The following is a 23,644-nucleotide window of genomic DNA, read 5'->3' as shown; positions in this document are numbered from 1 at the left end:
TTATTAAAGAGGGCTCTTCAGTTTTGGTAACTTTTCATTTTCAGAATGTGAGAAAATTAGGTTGCGTGGGCCTTCCCGTTGCGCTGGCAGAGTGGAGATCTTTTATCAAGATGCCTGGGGAACGGTGTGTGATGATCACTGGAGCATGGCCAATGCTGAGGTGGTATGCAGAGAGAATAATTGTGGCACAGTTATGGAGGCCAAAAAAGCTGCGTTCTTTGGAGAAGGCACGGGTGAAATCTGGCTGGATGATGTACAGTGTACTGGGAAAGAGACCTCCATTACCAAGTGCCCACACAAACCCTATGGGGTAAATAATTGTGGGCATAGTGAAGATGCTGGCGTTGTATGCTCAGGTAGGCCTGATTTTAATCACAGTGTATAATATGTATCACAAATGTATAATAATGTATTTGTATTACCTTGGAAAACAGATGTACTTGCTTTTTGACAAGAGTTAAAGGCTTTGTGTTCCCAGTTTGTCAAACAACAGAAATATCTTTATTATTAACCCATATAAAATTATGTCTTAAAAGTAAGGGCCGCTTAAACCAAGCCCAGTGGGCTCTATTTCACTGCAATGGTTTTAAAGAAAAAATTTACCCAAAATATTATCTTTACATTCTAAAGTTTTATTTCAGGAGGAATCAGTTCAGTTGCGTAACTCACGTCGGTTGGGGAAATTGGGGAATTCTCTTTTCATGTTCTTTAAGGTAAACACATTTGTCACGTGTCTACCGTACTCGTTATCTCGAGTTCACGCTGAGATATCTATAAAAGCCCCTCAACAAACCTTGGAGCTGGCAGCCTCTGGAAAGTTATCTTTGAATCATTTGCGGAATTTCTTTCAAACAAAATTTCAATTTGTGACAAAAACATGAAAAGATTTTCAAACACATTTCACTAATTAGCCCTTGCATAAAGACAAAACTTTTCACATCCCATGCAGGACAAAAATTGTATGTGGTTATTTTAAAATTGAAAATTCAGATATTCACATATTTATAATATATAAATGATCATATGTGTGTGTCAATATATTTTTAACACAAGGACTTTTTTATGTTATGTAGCTAGGCCCAAGACTCATTCTTTCTTTTTTTGTTTTGTGGCATAATTTAGTCTAAAAGTCTTCTGAAGTCATTAAAACCAGAATGAAAATGTAACTCTTGGTAACGAACTCAGCACAGAAAAAGTTATATTAAGACAGATGTTTTTTGGGCAGTTACCAGAATAAATAAGAATTATGTGTTACCTCTTGCATGGCAGTTGTAAGGCAGCTTGTTGATAGAGCTCTTAGAGATACAGTGGACGCTGATACCAGTTTGTATTTTGCAAGCTGAGGACAGGTCCAGGTTATAATCTCCTTCGTGGTGCACTCTTATGTGCTGTAATGAAGGATGAGGGGAAAACACTGTAAGAGTAATTAAGGCTACTATTGAAAATGCTTCACTTATAGTTTACAATAAGAAATGTTGATAAATCAAAATTTAGAATAATTATTTAATATGTTTGATAAAAAAATATTTTTTTTGCATTTGTTTTGGCGAACTAAGTCCTTTTGAAAATACATGTATATCAGAAACCTTCAAATTTGGAAAATGTGTGTTTTCCTTTAACCAAGTACTTTAGAATAGTTTTTTTTAAGATAGGTACTACATACAAATTGCTCCAACCTTTTTCAGGAAATATAATCAAATTTTGACCAAGGCAGGGTGGTAGAAGCAAGTTTTTTCACCGTGCCTCGTTACACAAATTACAAAATGTTAAGTAGAGTGATAGCCTGGTTTAAATCTTACCTGAGTTGTAGGGATCAGTAAGAGTAAATCACACACTATACCCCCTACAAAGCTGCAATATGAGAGTACCTCAAGGCTCTGTTTTCTGGCTTTTGCCTTTTAGTCAGTTCAGCAGTGACTTGTCCCAGACGGTATCATCACTACAACACACTTCTATATGTATTTTCTTAACATTTTGATAATTTAGCAATGTATGGCAACATTGGCCTACCTTCTAAGATACTTGACAATACCCCAAGTCACAAGGACGACCTCTCGGGGAGCATGTAGCCCTCCGAAATGACCTCTTTGGCCATGTCAGTTTTCTTTTCAATTGGCATGTATCAGTGGAACACTTAACGTATAAGATATCAAACATTTGCACATTTAACGAAGCAACTACCACCTACACCATACCAACCTCTATCAATCAGCTTGATCTGACAGAACAAAGTTGTATTCAAACTCTTTTGAGGATATAAAAACTACCCTTACTACTATTTCATAATAACTTACTATTTTATACTACTTACAATTTATAATACTCACTACTTCATAATAACCAGATCAGGAATTCAAAATTATGGGTTAAAATCTCATAATCATTACTTCAGATGTCATAATTAGGAGATAAAATATCATAATTTTGAGATAAAAATGATGTAATTCCAACATAAAATCTTTTTATTACAAGATAATATGTCATATTTAGTAGAAAAGGTGTTATAATTATGAGATATGGATCACATTATCATGAGATACTGAAATGTAATTATAAGATAAATAGAAAGCAGCCATTTAACTGAAGTTAAGTTAGACTTTGCTTTGAAAAACGTCCGTCAAGCCAGCCTTTACAGGGTTTTTATAGATCACGCCTAAATCATAAAACATGGTAGTAAGGGTGGCTTGGACTTTTCAAAATAAAAGTGAGTCATCATCTTTACCCCTTTGGTCAAAAAATAATTTCTTCTATCCTTACGTGAATATGGACATATATGAAAATGATTTTAACGTTTTTTATAATTAAGTTTGTCACTGTGATCTCTATATTTGTCACTTTTTTCAAAGTCTCTGTAAATATTTCAAGAAACTCTCTGTTTCAACTCACTGATTTTAATTCAGGGTGATAATAGGACACCCCTAGATGCTGATCACCAAAGGTCATCAAGATTTGACATGGAAATTCAAAGCTAAACCCTCTCAACATCTGTAAAATTGGTTACTTTATCTAAGCTACTGTCACAGTTTCTAATAAACGTTGTTACTAGCCACTAATCCCTTTTTTACTGCCTTTTACTTTTAGAACATGTTCGAGTTGTCAATGGAACGAATCGTTGTAATGGTAGAGTGGAGCTCTTCAATGATGGTCAGTGGAAACGAGTGTGCAGTAGCGAGTGGGGGAAGGAAGAAGCTGACGTGTTGTGCCGGGAGATCAGCTGTGGGTCACCTGTTGTTCAATCTGCAACACAATACTTTGGAGAAGGGCAGGGTCGGAACGGTATCAAAACCAATTGTGTTGGAAATGAGACCTCCATCTCTGAGTGCACTCTACAGGAATTCAGAGAAACGTGCATTGATGCTACCATTTCCTGCACGAGTAAGTCAGTTGTCATTATACCACTAATTTTCAGTAATGTGAATAACTACTTACAATTTCTATTCTGAAACTTGACAGATGGCAAGCCGATCCGGCTTATAAATGGTACTAATCGGTGTTCTGGTCGAGTTGAAGTCTACCATGATGGACAGTGGGGAACTGTTTGCGATGACAAGTGGGGTATCCAGGAAGCAGCCGTAGCTTGTCGAGAGTGGAACTGTGGAAATGCACTTGCAGTCAAGAACAAGGCATTCTTTGGCGAAGGACAGGATCAGGTCTGGTTGGATGATATTGAGTGCAATGGTCATGAGAAGTCCCTATCTGAATGCCCACATAGAGGTTATGGAGAGCATGACTGTGACCACCATGAAGACGCTGGTGTAATTTGCTCAGGTAACTAAGACTCTGTTTTTGTTATTTATGTACATGCACATCATTTGAGATATATCTAACCTATGTCTCTACTTGCCTCCCAGAGTCTGTGAGACTGATAAATGGGACTGACAGCTGCTCTGGTAGAGTGGAGGTCTTCCACAATGGTCGGTGGGGAAAGATCTGCAGTAACAGTTGGGGTGCTACAGAGGCGAAAGTTATCTGTAAAGAACTAAATTGTGGAACTCCAAAAAAATCTCAAGATGTCTTCACTTTTGGTGACAGTGCACTGGCAGGATTCATAAGTAGATGCTCTGGTAATGTGAGCTCTATCAGCCAGTGCGTGGTTGATGAACATATCGGAAGATGTGATGGTGTTTCTGTTGCATGTACAGGTAAGGCAGAGACTGTAAAAATAAGACTAAAAAATAGAATGTTCTCTCATAAAGAAGTTTACCAGTCTGACCTGTTTAGAAATACATTCTTTAACTAAACCAACTACAGGTGCTGGTCATAAAATTAGAATATCATGAAAAAGTAGATTGATTTCAGTAATTCCATTTAAAAAGTGAAACTTGTATATTATATTCATACATTACATACAAACTCATATATTTCAGATGTTTATTTTGTTTAATTTTGATGATTACAAATGACAACAAATGAAAATCTCAAATTCATCATATCAGAAAATTAGAATATTACTGAAGACCAATAAAAACAAAGGATTTATAGAAATGTTGGCCAACTGAAAAGTATGAACATGAAAAGTATGAGCATGTACAGCACTCAGTATTTAGTTGGGCCTCCTTTGGCCTGTATTACTGCAGCAATGCGGCGTGGCATGGAGTCGATCAGTCTGTGGCACTGCTCAGGTGTTATGATAGCCCAGGTTGCTCTAATAGTGGCTTTTAGCTCTTCTGAATTGTTGGGTCTGGTGTATTGCATCTTCTTCTTCACAATACCCCATAGATTTTCTATGGGGTTAAGGTCAGGAGAGTTTGCTGGCCAATTAAGAACAGGGATACCATGGTCCTTCAACCAGGTACTGGTAGCTTTGGCACTGTGTGCAGGTGCCAAGTCCTGTTGGAAAATGAAATCTGCATCTCCAAAAAGTTGTTCAGCTGCAGGAAGCATGAAGTGCTCTAAAACTTCCTGGTATGTGGCTGCGTTGACCCTGGTCCTCAGAAAACACAATGGACCAACACCAGCAGATGACATGGCACCCCAAACCATCACTGACTGTGGAAACTTTACACTGGACTTCAAGCAACGTGGATGAAGTGCCTCTCTTCTTTTCCTCCAGACTCTGGGACCTTGATTTCCAAAGGAAATGCAAAATTTACTTTCATCAGAGAACATGACTTTGGACCACTCACCAGCAGTCCAGTCCTGTTTCTCTTTAGCCCAGGCAAGACGCTTCTGACGCTGTCTGTGGTTCAAGAGTGGCTTGACACAAGGAATGCGACAGCAGAAACCCATGTCTTTCATACGTCTGTGTGTGGTGGTTCTTGAAGCACTCACTCCAGCTGCAGTCCACTCTTTGTGAATCTCCCCCACATTTTTGAATGGGTTTTGTTTCACAATCCTCTCCAGGGTGCGGTTATCTCTCTTGCTTGTACACTTTTTTCGACCACATCTTTTCCTTCCCTTCGCCTCTCTATTAATGTGCTTGGACACTGAGCTCTGTGAACAGCCAGCCTCTTTAGCGATGACCTTTTGTGTCTTGCCCTCCTTGTGCAAGGTGTCGATGGTCGTCTTTTGGACAACTGTCAAGTCAGCAGTCTTCCCCATGATTGTGTAGCCTATAGAACTAGACTGAAAGACCATTTAAAGGCTTTTGCAGGTGGTTTGAGTTAATTAGCTGATTAGAGTGTGGCACCAGGGGCCATCAATTTTGAACCTTTTCACAATATTATAATTTTCTGATATGATGAATTTGAGATTTTCATTTGTTGTCATTTGTAATCATCAAAATTAAACAAAATAAACATCTGAAATATATGAGTTTGTATGTAATGTATGAATATAATATACAAGTTTCACTTTTTAAATGGAATTACTGAAATCAATCTACTTTTTCATGATATTCTAATTTTATGACCAGCACCTGTACTAGATAAGTCAAAGATACAACAGATATCATTTAACCAAAAGACAAAATCATAGGAATATAGTTGCTTCTAGGGTTTCAGTTATGTGCCATTTTAAGTAGGTTAATATAGATAAGCCAATTTCTAAAGTTTATACTATTCCAAAGAAAATTGCCACTTAACAACAACATGACTGTTCCTTAGGAAATCCACCTCTTAGGGTTGTCAATGGCACTGATCGATGCTCTGGCAGAGTGGAGGTTCTGCATGATGGCCAGTGGGGAACAGTGTGTGATGACGAATGGGACATCAGAGATGCTCAGGTCGTTTGCAGAGCCTTGGACTGTGGAAGTGCTCAGACTGCTAAAACTTCAGCTTACTTTGGTCAAGGCCAAGGAGACATCTGGCTTGATGACGTCAATTGCATTGGCAATGAGTCTTCGCTCATACATTGCAGACGTCCTCCTTTTGGAGAAAATAATTGTGGCCATGGGGAAGATGCTGGAGTGATTTGTTCAGGTATGTTACACAATATTTCAATAACCACTATTTCAAATGTCTGGTTATATGTGCCGTATTTTCACGACTATAAGGCGCACTTAAACGTCTTTTTTTCCCCTCAAAATGTGCGGTGCGCCCTTTGGTACGGTGCGCCCTATGTGTGTTGTAACTGCGACTTTTGAGACCACCTCATTGAGGAGATGATGAAAGAGTGGCTGAATGTAAGGAGACCAGGTGTTTTTTTTCCACTCATCACCATCGCTGTTAATATGTAACTCCATGCGTGCCCATCTCACAGCTGATGTGAAAAACATGGGGAAACAAATTAACGCTGTGCTCGCTGTTCAACCGCTCGACATCGGTGTGAACCGTACCCAGCAGGTGCAGCAGAAGCAGCAAGTTTACATGCAAAGTCAATGGTTGACGCGCGTATAGGTGCAGCAAAAGGTCCCGCAGCGCGTTTTGAGCAGCAGGCGCAGTGCTTCGAGAGCGTTTAAGCATCTGACGCACCGCCAACGCGCTGCTGCTGCTCGAGATGGAAAAATTGAAGTTTTGCTGCTGGACGCGCCGCATCAACCAATCAGAGAAGCTGATCTGGGAGCTGACAGCGAGACAGACTTAGCGCTCTGATGACATATGATATTAACGCAAATGAAAAAAGCTGGATGGATGAGGAGATGATGAAAGCGTGGCTGAGGCAGGTGTATGTGAGGAGACCAGGTGGTTTTTTCCACGCATCACCATCGCTGCGTGCCCATCTCACAGCCGATGTGAGAAAAAGGTGAATCAAATGAACGCTGTGCTCGCCGTTATCCCGGGGGGTCTGACAAAGGAACTTCAACCGCTCGACATCGGTGTGAAGCGGCCGTTCAAAGTAAGGCTGCGAGCGGCGTGGGAGCGATGGATGACAGACGGAGACCACAGTTTCAGGATAAGTGGAAGGCAGCGCCGGGCAAGTTACGCCACCGTTTGCGGATGGATTGTAGATGCTTGGACTAACATGTCTGCTGGCTCTGTTGTTCGAGCTTTCGCAAAAGCCGGCATTATTTCTGAGGAGCCGCGCTGCACGGAAAGTGACTCTGACAGCGAAGAAGGGGAAATTGGCATGTCTGATTTAGCGCAGCTGTTTAATTCAGAAACAGAGGATGATGACTTTGATGGGTTTGATTAATACTTTGTAATAAATACATGAATAAAGCACAATCATACTCAGTTTTGCTCCCGCTCTATTTTTCTACCTGAAAACTTAATTCAATAGCAGCATCTGGGCAGGGTTCACCGCGGTGGCTGGCAGGTGTTTTTTCATCTAAATAATCTAAATCTTGCAGCTATATTTGCTGTGATCAGTGGGAATAAAGTAGTTTTAATATGTTTTTAAGTGAGAAAGTCCACCTGAAAACTTAATAATTGCAGTCAGTTCATCCAGATTATCTATTTCTGTCGGAGGCGCTCAGACCCCCACATACCAGCGGTGCACCGACAGTAGAAATCCCTTCATCAGCAGCCTCTGGGCCGGGTAGCCTCCGGGTTCACGCGGTGGCTGGCAGGTGTTTTTCATCTAAATAATTTAAACTGCAGGCACCAGGATACCGGTAATAAAAGCGAACATATTCCGTCGGCAGGTTTCAGGATTTTAAGTTAATTTAGGAGTGATCACAGCACTGTGTCATCTGCGATGTGTCTGTCTCACGGCCAGCTCCCAGGTTTGATTAATACTTTGTAATAAATACATGAATAAAGCACAGTCATACTCAGTTTTGCCCCCGCTGTATTTTTAAATGCAGTAGAGGTATTTAAAGGTAGAAGAGGACATGTAACTGTATATAAAAAAACGCGCCCTATAGTTCGGTGCGCCTTATGTGTGTGTTAAATACAGAAATGGGACACATAACTGACAGTGCGCCTTTTAGTACGGTGCGCCTTATGGTCGTGAAAATACGGTATATGTTCTTTGTCTAAATGTTTTGCCCCCCTAACCAAATTGTTTTATGTTTTTTAGCTAACCTCAGGTTAATCAATGGCAGTGATGTGTGCTCTGGTAGAATTGAAGTCTATCACAGTAGCCACTGGTCACCAATATACAATATCAACTTTGGTATGAGTGAAGCTGCAGTGGTGTGCAGAGAGATGAATTGTGGAGATGCTGTCAAGATTCCAGGATCATTTGGTCAAAGTGGAGACCTCAGAGGCTTAAAGATGAGTTGTAGTGGTACAGAGCATTCTGTCACTCAATGTACACTGAGAGAGCATACCAAGACAGGAAATGATCATACTGAAGAGGCATCAGTGCAGTGTTCTGGTATGTGCTATGTTGTGTTTTAACACAATCTATCTCATTTGAATTATTATTATTATTATTGAATTATAGTAATTATTATTGAGTTTTAAAACATGACTTATACTTTCAATTTCATGACTATTGCTTTCTTTCACCTGTAATTTTCAGGAAATGTTAGGTTAGCTGATGGGTCTCACCACTGTGTTGGAAGAGTGGAGTTTTATGATAAAGGCCAGTGGGGAACTGTGTGTGGGGAATCATGGGACATGGATGATGCAATGGTGGTGTGCAGACAGCTAAACTGTGGAAGGGCTCACAAGATTACCAGATTGTCTGAGTTTGGAGTGGGCTCCGGACAGACCTGGATTGAACAAATTGAATGCAATGGAAGGGAGTCTACACTCTCTCAATGCCCACAGAGACCTTATAGAGACAGAACCTGCAACACAACTGCTATAGCTGGTGTGATTTGCACAGGTAAGAATTGATGGCTGTGTCCTAATGTACGCCCTAATCCCTATATAGTGATTATGCCATTTTAGATGAATGTCTAAACTCTAGTGGATTAAAAAGTGGTGGACTTGAAATTTCCCACAATTCACCTTGAAAAAGTAGAGATCATCCATGGTCACTAGACAGGCAGATATATCTTGGAATGCTTTGTGAGAGCTCTCCTCACAAAGCCTTATCAGATTTGTCATCACAGCGCAACTGTCGCTACCCAACAGCAGCGACAAATAACAAAGATGACGTAGGGACCATGCAGGGAGGCAGAGTCACGTGACCAACTGGGAGCGAAAAGTAGTGATCACCTGTCTGAACGGTCAGTTAACTCAGTTAACCATAAAGTCCGCTATATAGCTCCTGCCCTATATAGTGATTGAGGGATTAACGGGTTGGGGTGGACGTTTGGACACAGCCAATGTTTGAAAAATTAAATATTCATGGTCGTCGATGCTTTCCTTCACTTTTTTTAGCTTGACATTGTTTATGTTGAAAGTACACACTGAAGTTCTTTTCGCTAAGATTTATTGTTGTTTAAAAACTCCTGACTTCCAAACTCTTTGTTAGAATGATTACATATTTTTTATGATCTGACTTCAAAGGGAGCTTGGAGGTCCGGTTGGCTAATGGAAAGGATGAGTGCTCTGGAAGAGTTGAAGTCCGTCATGGTGACACATGGCATACAGTATGTGATGCATCCTGGACGGAAAGCAAAGCAGGAGTGGTATGCGAGGTGCTGGAGTGTGGCCGTGCTATAACTGCTCCTGGTGGTGCCAGCTTTGGTCAAGGCAACGGAACTGTGGTGGAGTCCAGCAGCACATGCTTCAACAATCTGACTTCTTTACAGAAATGCTCTGTGAATGGTTTCAGTAGATCAACATGCGGACATGAGCATGATGCAGGGGTCATGTGTGCAGGTAAGAAGCTTGAAGATACTACCATATAATTTTAAACTTTCAAAAGCATATCCAAGTTCTTCTGACTATTCTTCTCAGTATAAAATGTATGAAATTTAAAAGCTGCCTAAAAATACTGTATATGTATGTGTGTTTTTTCTGTGGCAAGATTTTTGCTACTCTGTGGTGACAATTTCCCAGATATAATTTACATTTTCGGGACTTATAGGTGTTTTTCGGAAGAAACGACTGGTCCCCATAAGGAGAAGTTCTCTTTTTGGAGTGAGGATTAGGTTTAGGACTAAGGTGTGAATTGAGATTAAGTAATGTTTAGGGTTAGGTATGTGTTGGTAAGGGTAAGAGTTAGGCCATAGAAATAAAGGCAATATCACTGGAAGTCAAGGGAAAGTCCATTTTGAACATCTGTAATCTTTATTTGATAAAGCTACTCCAACATAGTACTGCCAATCTGGTCGTTATGAGGCGGGATGCTGTCCACCTATTGGCCACCTATTTGACCATAACCTTATTTATCTTTTACCAATATATTGGCAGAAGATAAAAAAAAAAAAAGAAAAACCCACTGTGAATGATATTCAGTGTTGGAAAAAATACTCTGATTAAGAGTTGAGGTCTTGAGTGTATTTTGGACATATTACTTAGTAAGGTGGTCTCCCACCATCAATGTTGAACTGCTCACATTTACTATAACCATTTGTGTTGACTTCTGTGCTCATTATATTATAAAAACAAAACAGATAAAAATATATCCACATAGAAACCTATGAGTTAATAAAAACATGAAACACCTTTTAAACAATAAAAGAGTAGAATTGATTTGGGGATATGCTGAGGGTCATCTAGAGAAGGAAATCACTTATATGACTAAGAAAGCAAAAAAATTAAAAAAAAAACTCAAACAAAACACAATTAACGATACAAGGTTACAAGGAACAAATTTTGAGTAAGGATAATGCCAAACATGCCTGAATACCACTGAAGATAATAAATGGGAAATGACCAAAAAGTTTTTCCCCAGATTTCTGGCTTGCAAATAATTGGGATGACAACCACTCCAGTTTTGACAAGCATGATTTCAATGATAAAACTGATTTAATCTGTGCAGCCATAAACAATTTTTGAAGGAAATAATCCTTATAAAGTGGTTCTAAAAGGTTGTGAGACCCAGATGGGTCCTGTGTTTGAACACATTTTTGAGAGGTTTCTCTGCACTGCCTTTGTTCCACAAGCATGGCAGTCATTTATTATTTCCCTGTTACCCGACACAATACAGTGAAAAGTTCCAAATGGCCTCAGACCATTACAGGTGCTGGTCATAAAATTAGAATATCATGAAAAATTAGATTGATTTCAGTAATTCCATTTAAAAAGTGAAACTTGTATATTATATTCATACATTACATACAAACTCATATATTTCAGATGTTTATTTTGTTTAATTTTGATGATTACAAATGACAACAAATGAAAATCTCAAATTCATCATATCAGAAAATTAGAATATTGTGAAAAGGTTCAAAATTGATGGCCCCTGGTGCCACACTCTAATCAGCTAATTAACTCAAACCACCTGCAAAAGCCTTTAAATGGTCTTTCAGTCTAGTTCTATAGGCTACACAATCATGGGGAAGACTGCTGACTTGACAGTTGTCCAAAAGACGACCATCGACACCTTGCACAAGGAGGGCAAGACACAAAAGGTCATCGCTAAAGAGGCTGGCTGTTCACAGAGCTCAGTGTCCAAGCACATTAATAGAGAGGCGAAGGGAAGGAAAAGATGTGGTCGAAAAAAGTGTACAAGCAAGAGAGATAACCGCACCCTGGAGAGGATTGTGAAACAAAACCCCTTCAAAAATGTGGGGGAGATTCACAAAGAGTGGACTGCAGCTGGAGTGAGTGCTTCAAGAACCACCACACACAGACGTATGAAAGACATGGGTTTCTGCTGTCGCATTCCTTGTGTCAAGCCACTCTTGAACCACAGACAGCGTCAGAAGCGTCTTGCCTGGGCTAAAGAGAAACAGGACTGGACTGCTGGTGAGTGGTCCAAAGTCATGTTCTCTGATGAAAGTAAATTTTGCATTTCCTTTGGAAATCAAGGTCCCAGAGTCTGGAGGAAAAGAAGAGAGGCACTTCATCCACGTTGCTTGAAGTCCAGTGTAAAGTTTCCACAGTCAGTGATGGTTTGGGGTGCCATGTCATCTGCTGGTGTTGGTCCATTGTGTTTTCTGAGGTCCAGGGTCAACGCAGCCACATACCAGGAAGTTTTAGAGCACTTCATGCTTCCTGCAGCTGACCAACTTTTTGGAGATGCAGATTTCATTTTCCAACAGGACTTGGCACCTGCACACAGTGCCAAAGCTACCAGTACTAGGGGTGGGTATTGCCAAAGAAGTCACGATTCGATTCGAATCACGATTCACAGGCCACGATGCGATTCTATCACGATGCATCACGATACTTGAATTATTGCGATGCATTGCAATATTTTCTCCTCCATGTTTTGTTTTTGAATGACTCGGCACAGTATCCCACGGCCGGAAATGCTTGTGACACAAGGCAGCGTGCGTCAACACATTTGCAGCGACATCTACTGGACTGGAAGTGGTATTGCACTTGTTTTTGGCTGATGTTCGCCAGCCATTCATGCAATTTCATTTATTCATTTTTTTAAATTAATAATCGATTCTTGGCATCAAGAATCGATGCAGTAGATCACGAAAATTAGAATCACGATGCATCATCATCACGATTATTTTGCACACCCCTAACCAGTACCTGGTTGAAGGACCATGGTATCCCTGTTCTTAATTGGCCAGCAAACTCTCCTGACCTTAACCCCATAGAAAATCTATGGGGTATTGTGAAGAAGAAGATGCAATACACCAGACCCAACAATTCAGAAGAGCTAAAAGCCACTATTAGAGCAACCTGGGCTATCATAACACCTGAGCAGTGCCACAGACTGATCGACTCCATGCCACGCCGCATTGCTGCAGTAATACAGGCCAAAGGAGGCCCAACTAAATACTGAGTGCTGTACATGCTCATACTTTTCATGTTCATACTTTTCAGTTGGCCAACATTTCTATAAATCCTTTGTTTTTATTGGTCTTCAGTAATATTCTAATTTTCTGATATGATGAATTTGAGATTTTCATTTGTTGTCATTTGTAATCATCAAAATTAAACAAAATAAACATCTGAAATATATGAGTTTGTATGTAATGTATGAATATAATATACAAGTTTCACTTTTTAAATGGAATTACTGAAATCAATCTACTTTTTCATGATATTCTAATTTTATGACCAGCACCTGTATACCTTATTATCAATTCTAAACATAATAATAGAGGCTAGTGAGCAGGGAACTCTGTCCATAACGGTTAACCACATAGATCCCATGCAATTTGCCTACATGGCTAATTAGTAGGTAGAGGATGCAATTTTCCCCCTGGATAAAGTATAAAGCCTTTTAAACTCCTCAAACATATATACAGATATTATTTGTGGGACTATTAATCCTCCATAATTCTTTAAAGCACCTGAGTGAACAAAATGTCAGCAGCAATGTGCTGCTAAACTTTGTTAGAGTTTCTGAGAGACAAACCCCAACAGGTATGTGATGGTAGATTCCTATCTGTATGCAAAGTGTTGAACACAGGTGTGGTTGCTGGCCTGAAAAATGCTGACACTCTTTCTACACATTCACTTGATTTCCTACTGATTACAGCTTGATTGATCCTAATATCAGCAAAAAGAGTTTTCACTGCGAGAATAGTTAGGAGCAGCAGCCGTCAGACCTTCTTTTAAGCCTATTTTAATAAGAGGGTAGGATGTGGATTAGGTCAATGAATAGCTTGAAATAGGAAATTGAATTATCAGCTTACAAATTGCAATCTTAATACATTTAGATAAATGCAGAGTCTGACAGCTTTCATTCATTCTTTTTTAACAGTGAAAGGTTCACTCATGATTACTTTAAGCATCTTGAGGACTTTAAGTATCCGCCAGGTTTGTGATGAAATTTTTTTTTGGTCTTATGCAGCCCTTGTGAGGTTAGTTGGCGGCTCAAGCCAGTGTTCTGGAAGAGTGGAGATCTTCTACAAAGGCAAATGGGGTACAGTGTGTGATGATGACTGGGAAATGAGCAATGCAGATGTGGTGTGCAGACAGCTTGGTTGTGGTCATGCAGTCTCTGCCCCCACCAGTGCCCATTTTGGGAGAGGCTCCGGTCCAATTTGGATGGATAATGTGGAGTGTACAGGCCAAGAAGCTGCTCTTACACAGTGCACACACCGGGGTTTTGGAGAGAACAACTGTGGACATGGTGAGGATGCTGGTGTCATCTGTTTAGGTAAGGATCCAGGTTCATTTTGGATTTATGATTCTGTTTTCTTAGATTCAGCCTTCATGACTCTGCAAATCTTTTTCAGGTGATCTAGAAAAGCCCCAAATTACTTTAAGTCCTACAACAGAGGTTAACTGGGGTGAAAAGGTGGAAATCACCTGTACTGTGTCAACACAGCACCTGGGTGGGACATTTATACTGAAAAATACTCAAGGTTCATTTTCTAAGGAAAAATTCTCAGAGCACGAAGCAGCAACTTTTGTCTTCCCTCAAGCCGATTTCAGTCTCAATGGGTCATACTTTTGTGAATACCATAAGAAACTGCCAGATCAAACAATCTATTATCCTCAAGGAAATACTATTGATCTAACAGTTCGAGGTAATGAAGAGTTTTTTATTGTTCTGTTTGCATAGGATTTTACAAAACTTAGTGTTTCCATGTGTAAAAATGTCTTTTGTTTTTCAATCGTGCAGTGAAATTAGAGATCCCCAGTATCTCTCTATCATCTGGTCATGCGATGGTGATCTACAGTCCTGTTAAAATATCTGTGACCAAAGGGAGCGCCTTCTCCATAACCTGCTCCACTCATTCCAGATACCCTGGGGGCATCTTCTACCTGGCTAGGTCTAAAAAAAACATTACTCAGTCAAAACCGGCCTTTGGACACACCATCTTCTACATGGCATACTTTGAATTCCCAGAAATAGATTTTAAAGACCAAGGAGAGTATTCTTGTCTCTACTCCATCAACATATCATCTTCTTCCTTCTCTTCCCTTCCCTCCAAGTCACTCCAAGTCACTGTACTCGGTAACAAAGATACCTTAATTTCTTTCATATTTGTATTGAATTTTTTTTCTTTTAACACCTCTTTTTATCCTTACAGCAACCTCCTCCTCGTCAGTTGTTGCTGGTGCTGTGAGTGTTTTAGTGCTATTCCTTATCCTATTGGTCATTGGTTTCTTTGTTTGGAAGAAGAAATGGCGAGGTGCAGGTAAGATTACTATTTAATTGTTAATGATCCTCAAATAATATATTTTACGGTGGTCCAATGAGCCTGTTATAGCCATAGGTGGATTAATGACCGGGCCTGCCGGGCCCAGGCCCAGGGGGCCAGAGGCCCCAAGGGGCCAGGCCAACTTGGCCCAGCGGCCACGATCCATAGAGGGTAAGAGGCCCCAAGGGGCCATGATCCATAGAGGGTAAGAGGCCCCAAGGGGCCAGGTCAACTTGGCCCCGCGGCCACGACCCACAGAGGGCCTGAGGTCCTAAGGGGTCAGGCCAACTTGGCCCCGCGGCCATGATCCATAGAGGGTAAGAGGCCCCAAGGGGTCAGGCCAACATGGCCCCGCGGCCATGATCCATAGACGGTCAGAGGCCCCAAGGGGCCAGGCCAACTTGGCCCCGCGGCCACGATCCATAGACGGTCAGAGGCCCCAAGGGGCCAGGCCAACTTGGCCCCGCGGCCACGATCCATAGAGGGTCAGAGGCCCCAGGGGGCCAGGTCAACTTGGCCCCGCGGCCACGATCCATAGAGGGTCAGAGGCCCCAGGGGGCCAGGTCAACTTGGCCCCGCGGCCATGATCCATAGACGGTCAGAGGCCCCAAGGGGCCAGGCCAACTTGGCCCCGCGGCCACGACCCACAGAAGGCCAGAGGCCCCAAAGGGCCAGGCCAACTTGGCCCCGCGGCCGCAAGCCACAGAAGGCCAGAGGCCCCAAGGGGCCAGGTCAACTTGGCCCCGCGGCCACGATCCATAGAGGGTAAGAGGCCCCAAGGGGCAAGGTCAACTTGGCCCCACGGCCGTGACCCACAGAGGGCCTGAGGTCCTAAGGGGTCAGGCCAACTTGGCCCCGCGGCCATAATCCATAGAGGGCCAGAGGCCCGAGGGGTCAGGCCAACTTGGCCCCGATCCATAGAGGGTCAGAGGCCCCAAGGGGCCAGGCCAACTTGGCCCCGCGGCCACGACCCACAGAGGCCCCAAGGGGCCAGGCAAAATTGGCCCCGCGGCCATGATCCACAGAGGGCCAGAGGCTCTCAATCATTATTATCAAAGCTAATTCTCAAATTGGATGGATCACACAACCTCACTCACATATTCTTTATCAATTATTAAAGGTTGTTTCTGAATTTTGATCACAGAACTTAATGCAAATATTCTTGATTGATTGACAAAGCTCATTCTCAAATTTTGATTACACAACCTTACTCTGACAAATTATCATTATCAAAAAGCTCTCTCTCGAATTTGGATCACAGAATCTCACTCAAGTATTCTTAGCTGTGCCCCTCCCCCATCGAGTCTTTCATAAACCGGTCTGTTCTTTTAGAATCTCCTCATTTGGTATTTTGAACTCGTGAGAGACTGCTCAAAATTTGGTTTCCTTTCCCTCAGTTCAGACTCAGAGATAATTTGAAATCATTCAACAAGAAGTTTAACGCGCGCATACACACACACACACACACACACACACTTGAGGTTGAGCATTACTTGGAAATTCTTATATTTTCCATTTATATTTTCCGCTAGATTTCGTGTCTTTTGGCCATACCTGGCTAGCGACTAAAAACATCATTTAGCGACTTTTTGGTTGTGAAGATAAGTGGTAAAAGCGGATCTGCCTGTTGGTCTTCCCACATTTTGCCATTTGGTACTTTGCACTCTTGTTGTTCACTCCAAGGCATTTGTCCCTGCCTTCAGCTAGTCACTTGGCTCTTTTGGAATATATTTCACTGTAATTGGCTCTCTCTCTCTTTCTCCTCAGTACAAATCAGTCTGTTCCCTTGCCATTTAGACATTTTCTTGATTCGATCATCACTGACCACTCTGCTCTCCTGCTGTCTATCAGACGAATAAGTTGATTCTCTGCTCTCAATTGTCTATGCTAGTAAGCTGTTATTCTCTGCTTTGGAGTGTTGATGCTGGGTTGCTAGTTTTCTAAATCACCTCACACACTTGAAGGAAGCAGCACCGATCATAAACACACAAACAAACTCACACACACACACACACACACACACACACACATAGTTGGTTTATCTGTTGTGATAGGCAAAGAGCCAATGTGCAAAGAAAGAAGGGAAATATGGATCATAAACGTTTAAGTGGAGGAGCTAGAAAAAAAATTCAGCAAGAAAAGAAAAAAAAGGAATCAGTTTTACTTGAGAGTGTTCCAAATATCTCCAGCTTCTTCAGTACAAAGACATCTGCTGAAAGCAATTCTATAAATGCTACTGCAAATTCAGCTAAGGTTAGCAATGCACCTGAGCTAGCATGTAGCTCCCAAGATCCTGAGACCACTACAAGTGTAGACACTGAACCAAATGCTTCTGATGCTTATGATTCAACCAATTCAGCAGTAGCCAGTTGCTCGGATGAATGTGAGGTCACTGCACCTCTGGACAGCATAGAAAATGAGCTGAATCTTTCTTCAACACCATCTACAGTGACAACTCTACCTAGTGATCCCGCTAAATGGGCTGAGACCCTCACTGAGTCAATGAAGGAAGTTCTTATTCAAAGAGGTGCAAAATCATTTCACAACCGTCACAGCCATTATCCAGCTTCTGTGAGGAACAGTGGGCTAGGAGGCAAAACCCGATGCCTAAACAATGAACATTTTACTTCACACTTGCCCAATGGACGAGTACAAAGAGAGTGGCTGATGTACTCTCCCTCTACTGGTAATGTTTACTGCTTTGCATGCAAACTGTTTTCCCCAAAAACGCATTCTTTTGTGACAGGCTATTGTGATTGGAAACACTCAGAAAGATTTGGTGAACATGAGCAAAGTGCTGAGCACATAACCTGCATGCAAGCAGTCTTGAACCGCGCCAAAGGTGCCACAGTTGATGCAGACCTGTTCAAACAGTTTCAGGCAGAGAGCAGCTATTGGAGGCAGGTGTTACAAAGAGTTGTTGCAGTCATTAAATTCCTTGCAGAAAGGGGCCTTGCATTTAGGGGTAAAAATGAATCGTTAGGGTCTCCTCTCAATGGGAACTACCTTGGTATTCTGGAGGTCCTGGCTGAATTTGATCCCTTTCTAAAGGATCACATCAGAAAGTTTGGGCAGATGGGTCGAGGTAATACCTCATATCTGTCCTCCACCATTTGTGAGGAATTCATTGAATTGATGGGTGCAAAAACCAAACAGGCTATAGCAGATGAACTGCAAGCAAGCAAATACTACTCTATCATTGTGGATTCAACCCCAGATTTATCTCATGTGGACCAATTGACATTCATATTCCGTTTTGTTAGCAAAGAGGGCAGTGTTGTTGAACGCTTTGTGGGTTTTGAGCCTATTACTAGCCATACAGGTGAAAGTTTGGCTAACTGTGTCATGTCTGTGTTGGAAAATCTAGGGTTAGAGCTGTCAAATTGCAGGGGGCAGGCTTATGATAATGCCAGCAACATGTCAGGGAGGTATAATGGGTTGCAGGCTCACTTAAAGAAAAACAACCCATTAATACACTATATTCCATGTGCAGCTCACTCTTTGAATTTGGTGGGAGTCAACAGCATTGACAGATGTGGAAATGAAGTCTCTAAGTATTTTGACTTGAATCAGTCTATATACAACTTCACAACTGCATCCACACACCGATGGGACAGGGTATTTGGCAATTCCAACATAGATCTCACACTTAAAGCTTTATCCAACACGCGTTGGAGTTGCCGTGCAGAATCTACCAAAGCACTGTGGCAGAACTACAGTAAAATAAAAGCAGCACTACAGGTTATTTCCACTGATGACACAGAGAAACGAGACACACGGACTGAAGCTGACAGTCTAGTGCGGAAGCTGGATTCACTTGAGATGGCCTTTAATGGCAGGCTTTTGGGACACTGTTCTGTCCAGATTTCAGGCCACAAGTCTGCAACTTCAAAAAGCAGACATGGACCTTGGTACAGCAGTTAGATTGCTGGAATCTCTGCGCACCTTTGTTCTCTCCCAAAGAGATCTATTTGATCATTTTGAGCAGAAAGCCTTAAACATGTTGGGTGGCACCCCATCTTACAGGGCTGAACGGACGAGGAAACGTAAAAAGTTTGCTGATGAATCAGCATCCCCAGATGTTGTGCTTGAGGGAAGGCAACTGTTTCAAATAGAGACATTTATTGCCTCTATTGATCAACTGAGTTCAAGCCTTAATCACCGTCTGGAGGCCTACAAACATCTGAACAATTTGTTCAGTGTCCTTTTCTCTTTGGATACAGAGTCCAATGCTTCAGTCCTTCACAAGGCCAAGATTCTCACTGAATCATACCCATCTGACCTCAATGAAAGTCTTGGACAGGAGCTTATACAGTTCAAATCTTTTATACAGCTCAACAACACTGATGAGGAGAGGACCCCTTCAGGACTGCTCAAAACAATAATACATTTTGGACTACAGCCTACGTTTCCTAATACATACATTGCGCTACAGATTTTTCTCACTCTACCGGTCAGTAACTGTGAGGGAGAACGCTCATTCTCTCTTTTGTCAAGAGTAAAAAATGAGCTGCGCACAAGAATGACTCAGAAAAGATTAAATGCGTTATCTCTAATGGCAATTGAGAGTGAGCTGACAAGAGAGTTGGACTTCAATGATGTGGTGGATGAAAGCACGAAAGAAACCCCTTGCTTAAAGGTGCACTGTGTAAGATTTTTAGGTTATTTCCAGAATTCACCCATTCACTAATGTTAGGCTACCTGTTTTCATGAATACTTACCACCACCATAAAATTCTAAGTATCCATTATGACTTGGAGAATTGCACTTTTGCCATTTCTGGGAAGTGTCACCTGGATTGTGAAGATAGGATTGACTTTAGGCAGAAGCTTGGTGCTTTCTCTGGCAAACTGAACCTCAAGCTTCATTCTCTGCAGCTTTGCATTCTTGTGCAGACTTTCATCCACAAGGAACTTTTCAACTTCCCCACTATCGTGAAGGGGCCATCAAAAGATTTCAGTGTGTCCAGCATGTCTAGTCTCTTACTCTCCTTTCTTTGAGCCATCTCTTGTTTCTCATCTGCCCTACTCTCGAATTTTGCCTTCATGAATTTACTCCAGTTGAGTTCAACCTCCCTTTTTGCTTGTGCTGCTGCCTTGAAACCTCTGAAGCTCCTGGCACTTCTGTAAAATTATTGACCTATTGGCTGCGTTCAGTGTGCCCAACTTCTTCAGTTTGTAGTCCACCTTGCCACATTGTCTCTCCATCCCAATGTTGTGCACAGGGGTGCCATCAATGTTACTAGCCTGTTCACTGACAGGGTCCATTAGGAAGGTCTCCTCATCCATCCTCTGCCTGGCCAGGACAGTCTTCAGATGGGGCAGCATGAGATCTGTCATCTGCTTCACTTCATCCAAGTATTCGGCAGCCACGTCTGACACTGAGTTCAGGACATGTCCAGTGCCTGTCCAGCCACTATAGCATTCTTGGAAATGGGCTATCTTGACCTGCATGCAGCCCTTGTACCATGAACTGGCCTACACCTTTCTTTGTGGTGCTCTCCGATGCATGTTATCATTTTACCTTTCTCCTTCTCCTCAAGCTTAACCACAAATAGATACAGACTTTGAGCCTCAATTTGCTGCACAGCTGCCGTTATGCCAAAGTGTTTTCCTAAGATATAATTTTATTTTTAATGATAGAAGGGAGGAAAAGGGGGCAAAAATCATGCCCGATTTAGTTTTTTGGGTGGGGTGGGGGGTTTATTTCATGATAGCTACCAACTTCCAATACATAATATCTCTCAAATGACCCAATGCACCATCACTGAAGTGGGCATAATCATTTTCCAAAATGTTTATTTTTAGGCCATTTATCCCCTCCCCCTGTGTCTGTGTGAAACCTGTGCTTGTCAGTGTCTGTGTGGTATACCTAATAGCGTGTGTGCAGTATGTGCACTCTTCTGTACAGGACAGTGTGCATGTCTGTTCACAGTATACAGTATTTCTTGCATAGTGCGTGCGTGTGTGTGCGCCCGCAAGCGCGGGGGGTTGAGGGGCCAAGTCCATGTCAGGCCCAGGGGGCCAAAATTTCTTAATCCGCCCCTGGTTATAGCCGTTAAACACTCAGAGGGTGTAATAAATATTTTAGATATTAACACACTGACTATATAAGCAATGAATAAATGCATATTTTCACATATTTGTTGGCACCTATGCTAAAAGAATGTCAAAACCTTAAAATGTACTTGTTATTTCATTTGATTTGATTCCACTCATCCAAAAAAAAACCCTGTTCTACCCTACTTGAAAAAAGTTTGATAAAAATGACCTGTTCTTGAAATAAATCTGTATCTTTTTGTCAGAAAAGCCAAATACTGCAGCTGGGTTTTACATAAAACAATGTAGGAGCTTTGATGCTGTGGCGCTGTTTCTTCTGAATAAAATAATTAGATTGCTTGGCATAATGAATTCTTTAAATATACAGTTATTTTCAATAAAACTCCCTTTACTTACAACATAAAACTGAAAACGAACAATTATTGGGACATTCTGCAGGATAATGGTTGAAAACATCCGACTAAATCAACACACATTAATCTTTTCATTTATCATTACACCATTTGTACCCAAATTCTGAGCTGAAGAGAAAGGGCAAGAGATTTTGCAATGAGAAATCAGCTCTCTGTATCCTCTTGGTAAAATATTCCTGATGATCTTAAATAAAAAGATTATCTCTTAAAATATATAATTTACCCACTATATAAAGGAAATTGAATTTAAGGGTAGATTTATCTCGATTTTAATGTCATATTACGCAGGTTTTTATCATTTTTTATTATGATTATTTGGTGAAAGCAAAAATTGAATCTAGATGACTGAGATGTTATGCTTGTGTTTTAGGTGTCATGGTTCAGTTTAGCAACAGGTTAGAGCCCAAAAAAAACGATCTGGACGACAGAAGCAACGGGGCACTCGATGAAAGGTAAGAATAACTTGCAACTATCACACATGCGCTGAAAGTTTTGTTCCTTTCTCCTTTCTAAAATTATTTAATCAGATTGGAGGGAGAAGGTCTGTAATCCCTCCAGAATAATTACTTCTTTTGTTATGACAAGACATAAACAACAATGACCTCAGAGTTGAGTTTGAGAATCTGTGTCAAATTATTTTTCATTTTACTTTGGATTTTACACCAACACATTCTCTGCTGTGTTCCTTCTCCTTTTCCTTCTTTACTTTTGTGGCAGCCTTGCCGCAACAATAGCTGGAATGCCAACATTTTGCAATTCTCATTATGGTCCCATTTAATAATTTAGGCCATTTTATCTTTACACTCAAAGCTTTCTGTGGCAATAACTCATTCGGCTCCGTGTGGATGTAGCAAGTCTTTTTTGATTTGATTGGGCTGAATTTAAAGTTTGTCTGACTTGATTCAAAGTCTTATGACATGAGTCAGCACTTCTCCTTTCTGTAGTCAAAAATCACTGTGGCTCATTTGAGATGCAACACATTGGAAACCATGACATGGTAACATAAATCGAATCTGAGATCTGTTGTCTTTTTTTTTTTTAGGGAACGTACCAACCCCTTGTATGTAAAAGGACGACCTACTGCCAGCATGAAAGGAACAAGCACCAACCTTGATACTGAGAGCATTGGAGAGAAAGCCCCAGAAGACTTGGCAGGAAAAGTTTGTTATGAACTTGACCCACTGGTTGATTGAGGGTGGAGACATTCCTCCAGCAGTAACTTTCAACAAAAGCTTACATTTCTTTTTTTCAAAGTAACACAACATCAAACCTAAAGTGAGTGTTTCACTAATATACCTTAGAAAACAACAACAATGATTTTTTTTAATGTACTGAGACTTCATGGTGTAAGCTTCTGTATGAGAGACAGAAAATTGGACTTATGATGGTGTATAGGAAAATACATAGGAGCTCTACAGGCAACAGGAACTTTGTTGTGTTTTTAAGACTCTTTTCAGAAAAGTAATTTTTCATTTTTGTTTTACAATGTAATAATGGATATCTTATAATTTGCTCTAAGATAAATTGCAATGATTGCACATAGATAAAATAAACCTTTAATCATATTTAATGCCATATTTAGTATGAATCAACTATTTTCCTACATATTGCTATAGCAATTTTTATAGATAGGGTATATTATAAAAACAGTAGGGTCAAAAATCAGTTGCTGGTAGACAGAAGACAATTTGTTTTTTTTGTGTGTTTCTCAGTAATTATATTTTGTGAAATATAATTGATTAATAAAATTGTAAGTCATACAAATACCATTTGTTGTTAAT

At 41.0% G+C, this 23,644-nt stretch overlaps 1 protein-coding gene across 1 annotated transcript in view; it reads left to right on the top strand.

Annotated features, from left to right (window-relative positions):
* Nucleotides 1-23,644, top strand: part of LOC119788380 (deleted in malignant brain tumors 1 protein-like) — a 59,641-nt gene extending 35,997 nt beyond the window's left edge. Inside the window, exons 20-33 of the mRNA XM_038292693.1 lie at nt 45-356; nt 3,082-3,375; nt 3,454-3,768; nt 3,852-4,142; nt 6,045-6,359; nt 8,341-8,640; nt 8,788-9,096; nt 9,726-10,040; nt 14,092-14,400; nt 14,480-14,773; nt 14,869-15,204; nt 15,281-15,388; nt 22,234-22,315; nt 22,906-23,644. Of these exons, the coding sequence (XP_038148621.1) occupies nt 45-356; nt 3,082-3,375; nt 3,454-3,768; nt 3,852-4,142; nt 6,045-6,359; nt 8,341-8,640; nt 8,788-9,096; nt 9,726-10,040; nt 14,092-14,400; nt 14,480-14,773; nt 14,869-15,204; nt 15,281-15,388; nt 22,234-22,315; nt 22,906-23,056 (3,731 nt within the window). The 3' untranslated portion in view covers nt 23,057-23,644. The remainder of the gene's footprint in view (nt 1-44; nt 357-3,081; nt 3,376-3,453; nt 3,769-3,851; nt 4,143-6,044; nt 6,360-8,340; nt 8,641-8,787; nt 9,097-9,725; nt 10,041-14,091; nt 14,401-14,479; nt 14,774-14,868; nt 15,205-15,280; nt 15,389-22,233; nt 22,316-22,905) is intronic.

The sequence above is a fragment of the Cyprinodon tularosa genome, unplaced genomic scaffold (assembly GCF_016077235.1).
Source record: "Cyprinodon tularosa strain WSP-4 unplaced genomic scaffold, ASM1607723v1 ctg315, whole genome shotgun sequence".
NCBI lineage: Eukaryota > Metazoa > Chordata > Actinopteri > Cyprinodontiformes > Cyprinodontidae > Cyprinodon > Cyprinodon tularosa.
This window is presented reverse-complemented; position numbering and strand designations above follow the sequence as displayed.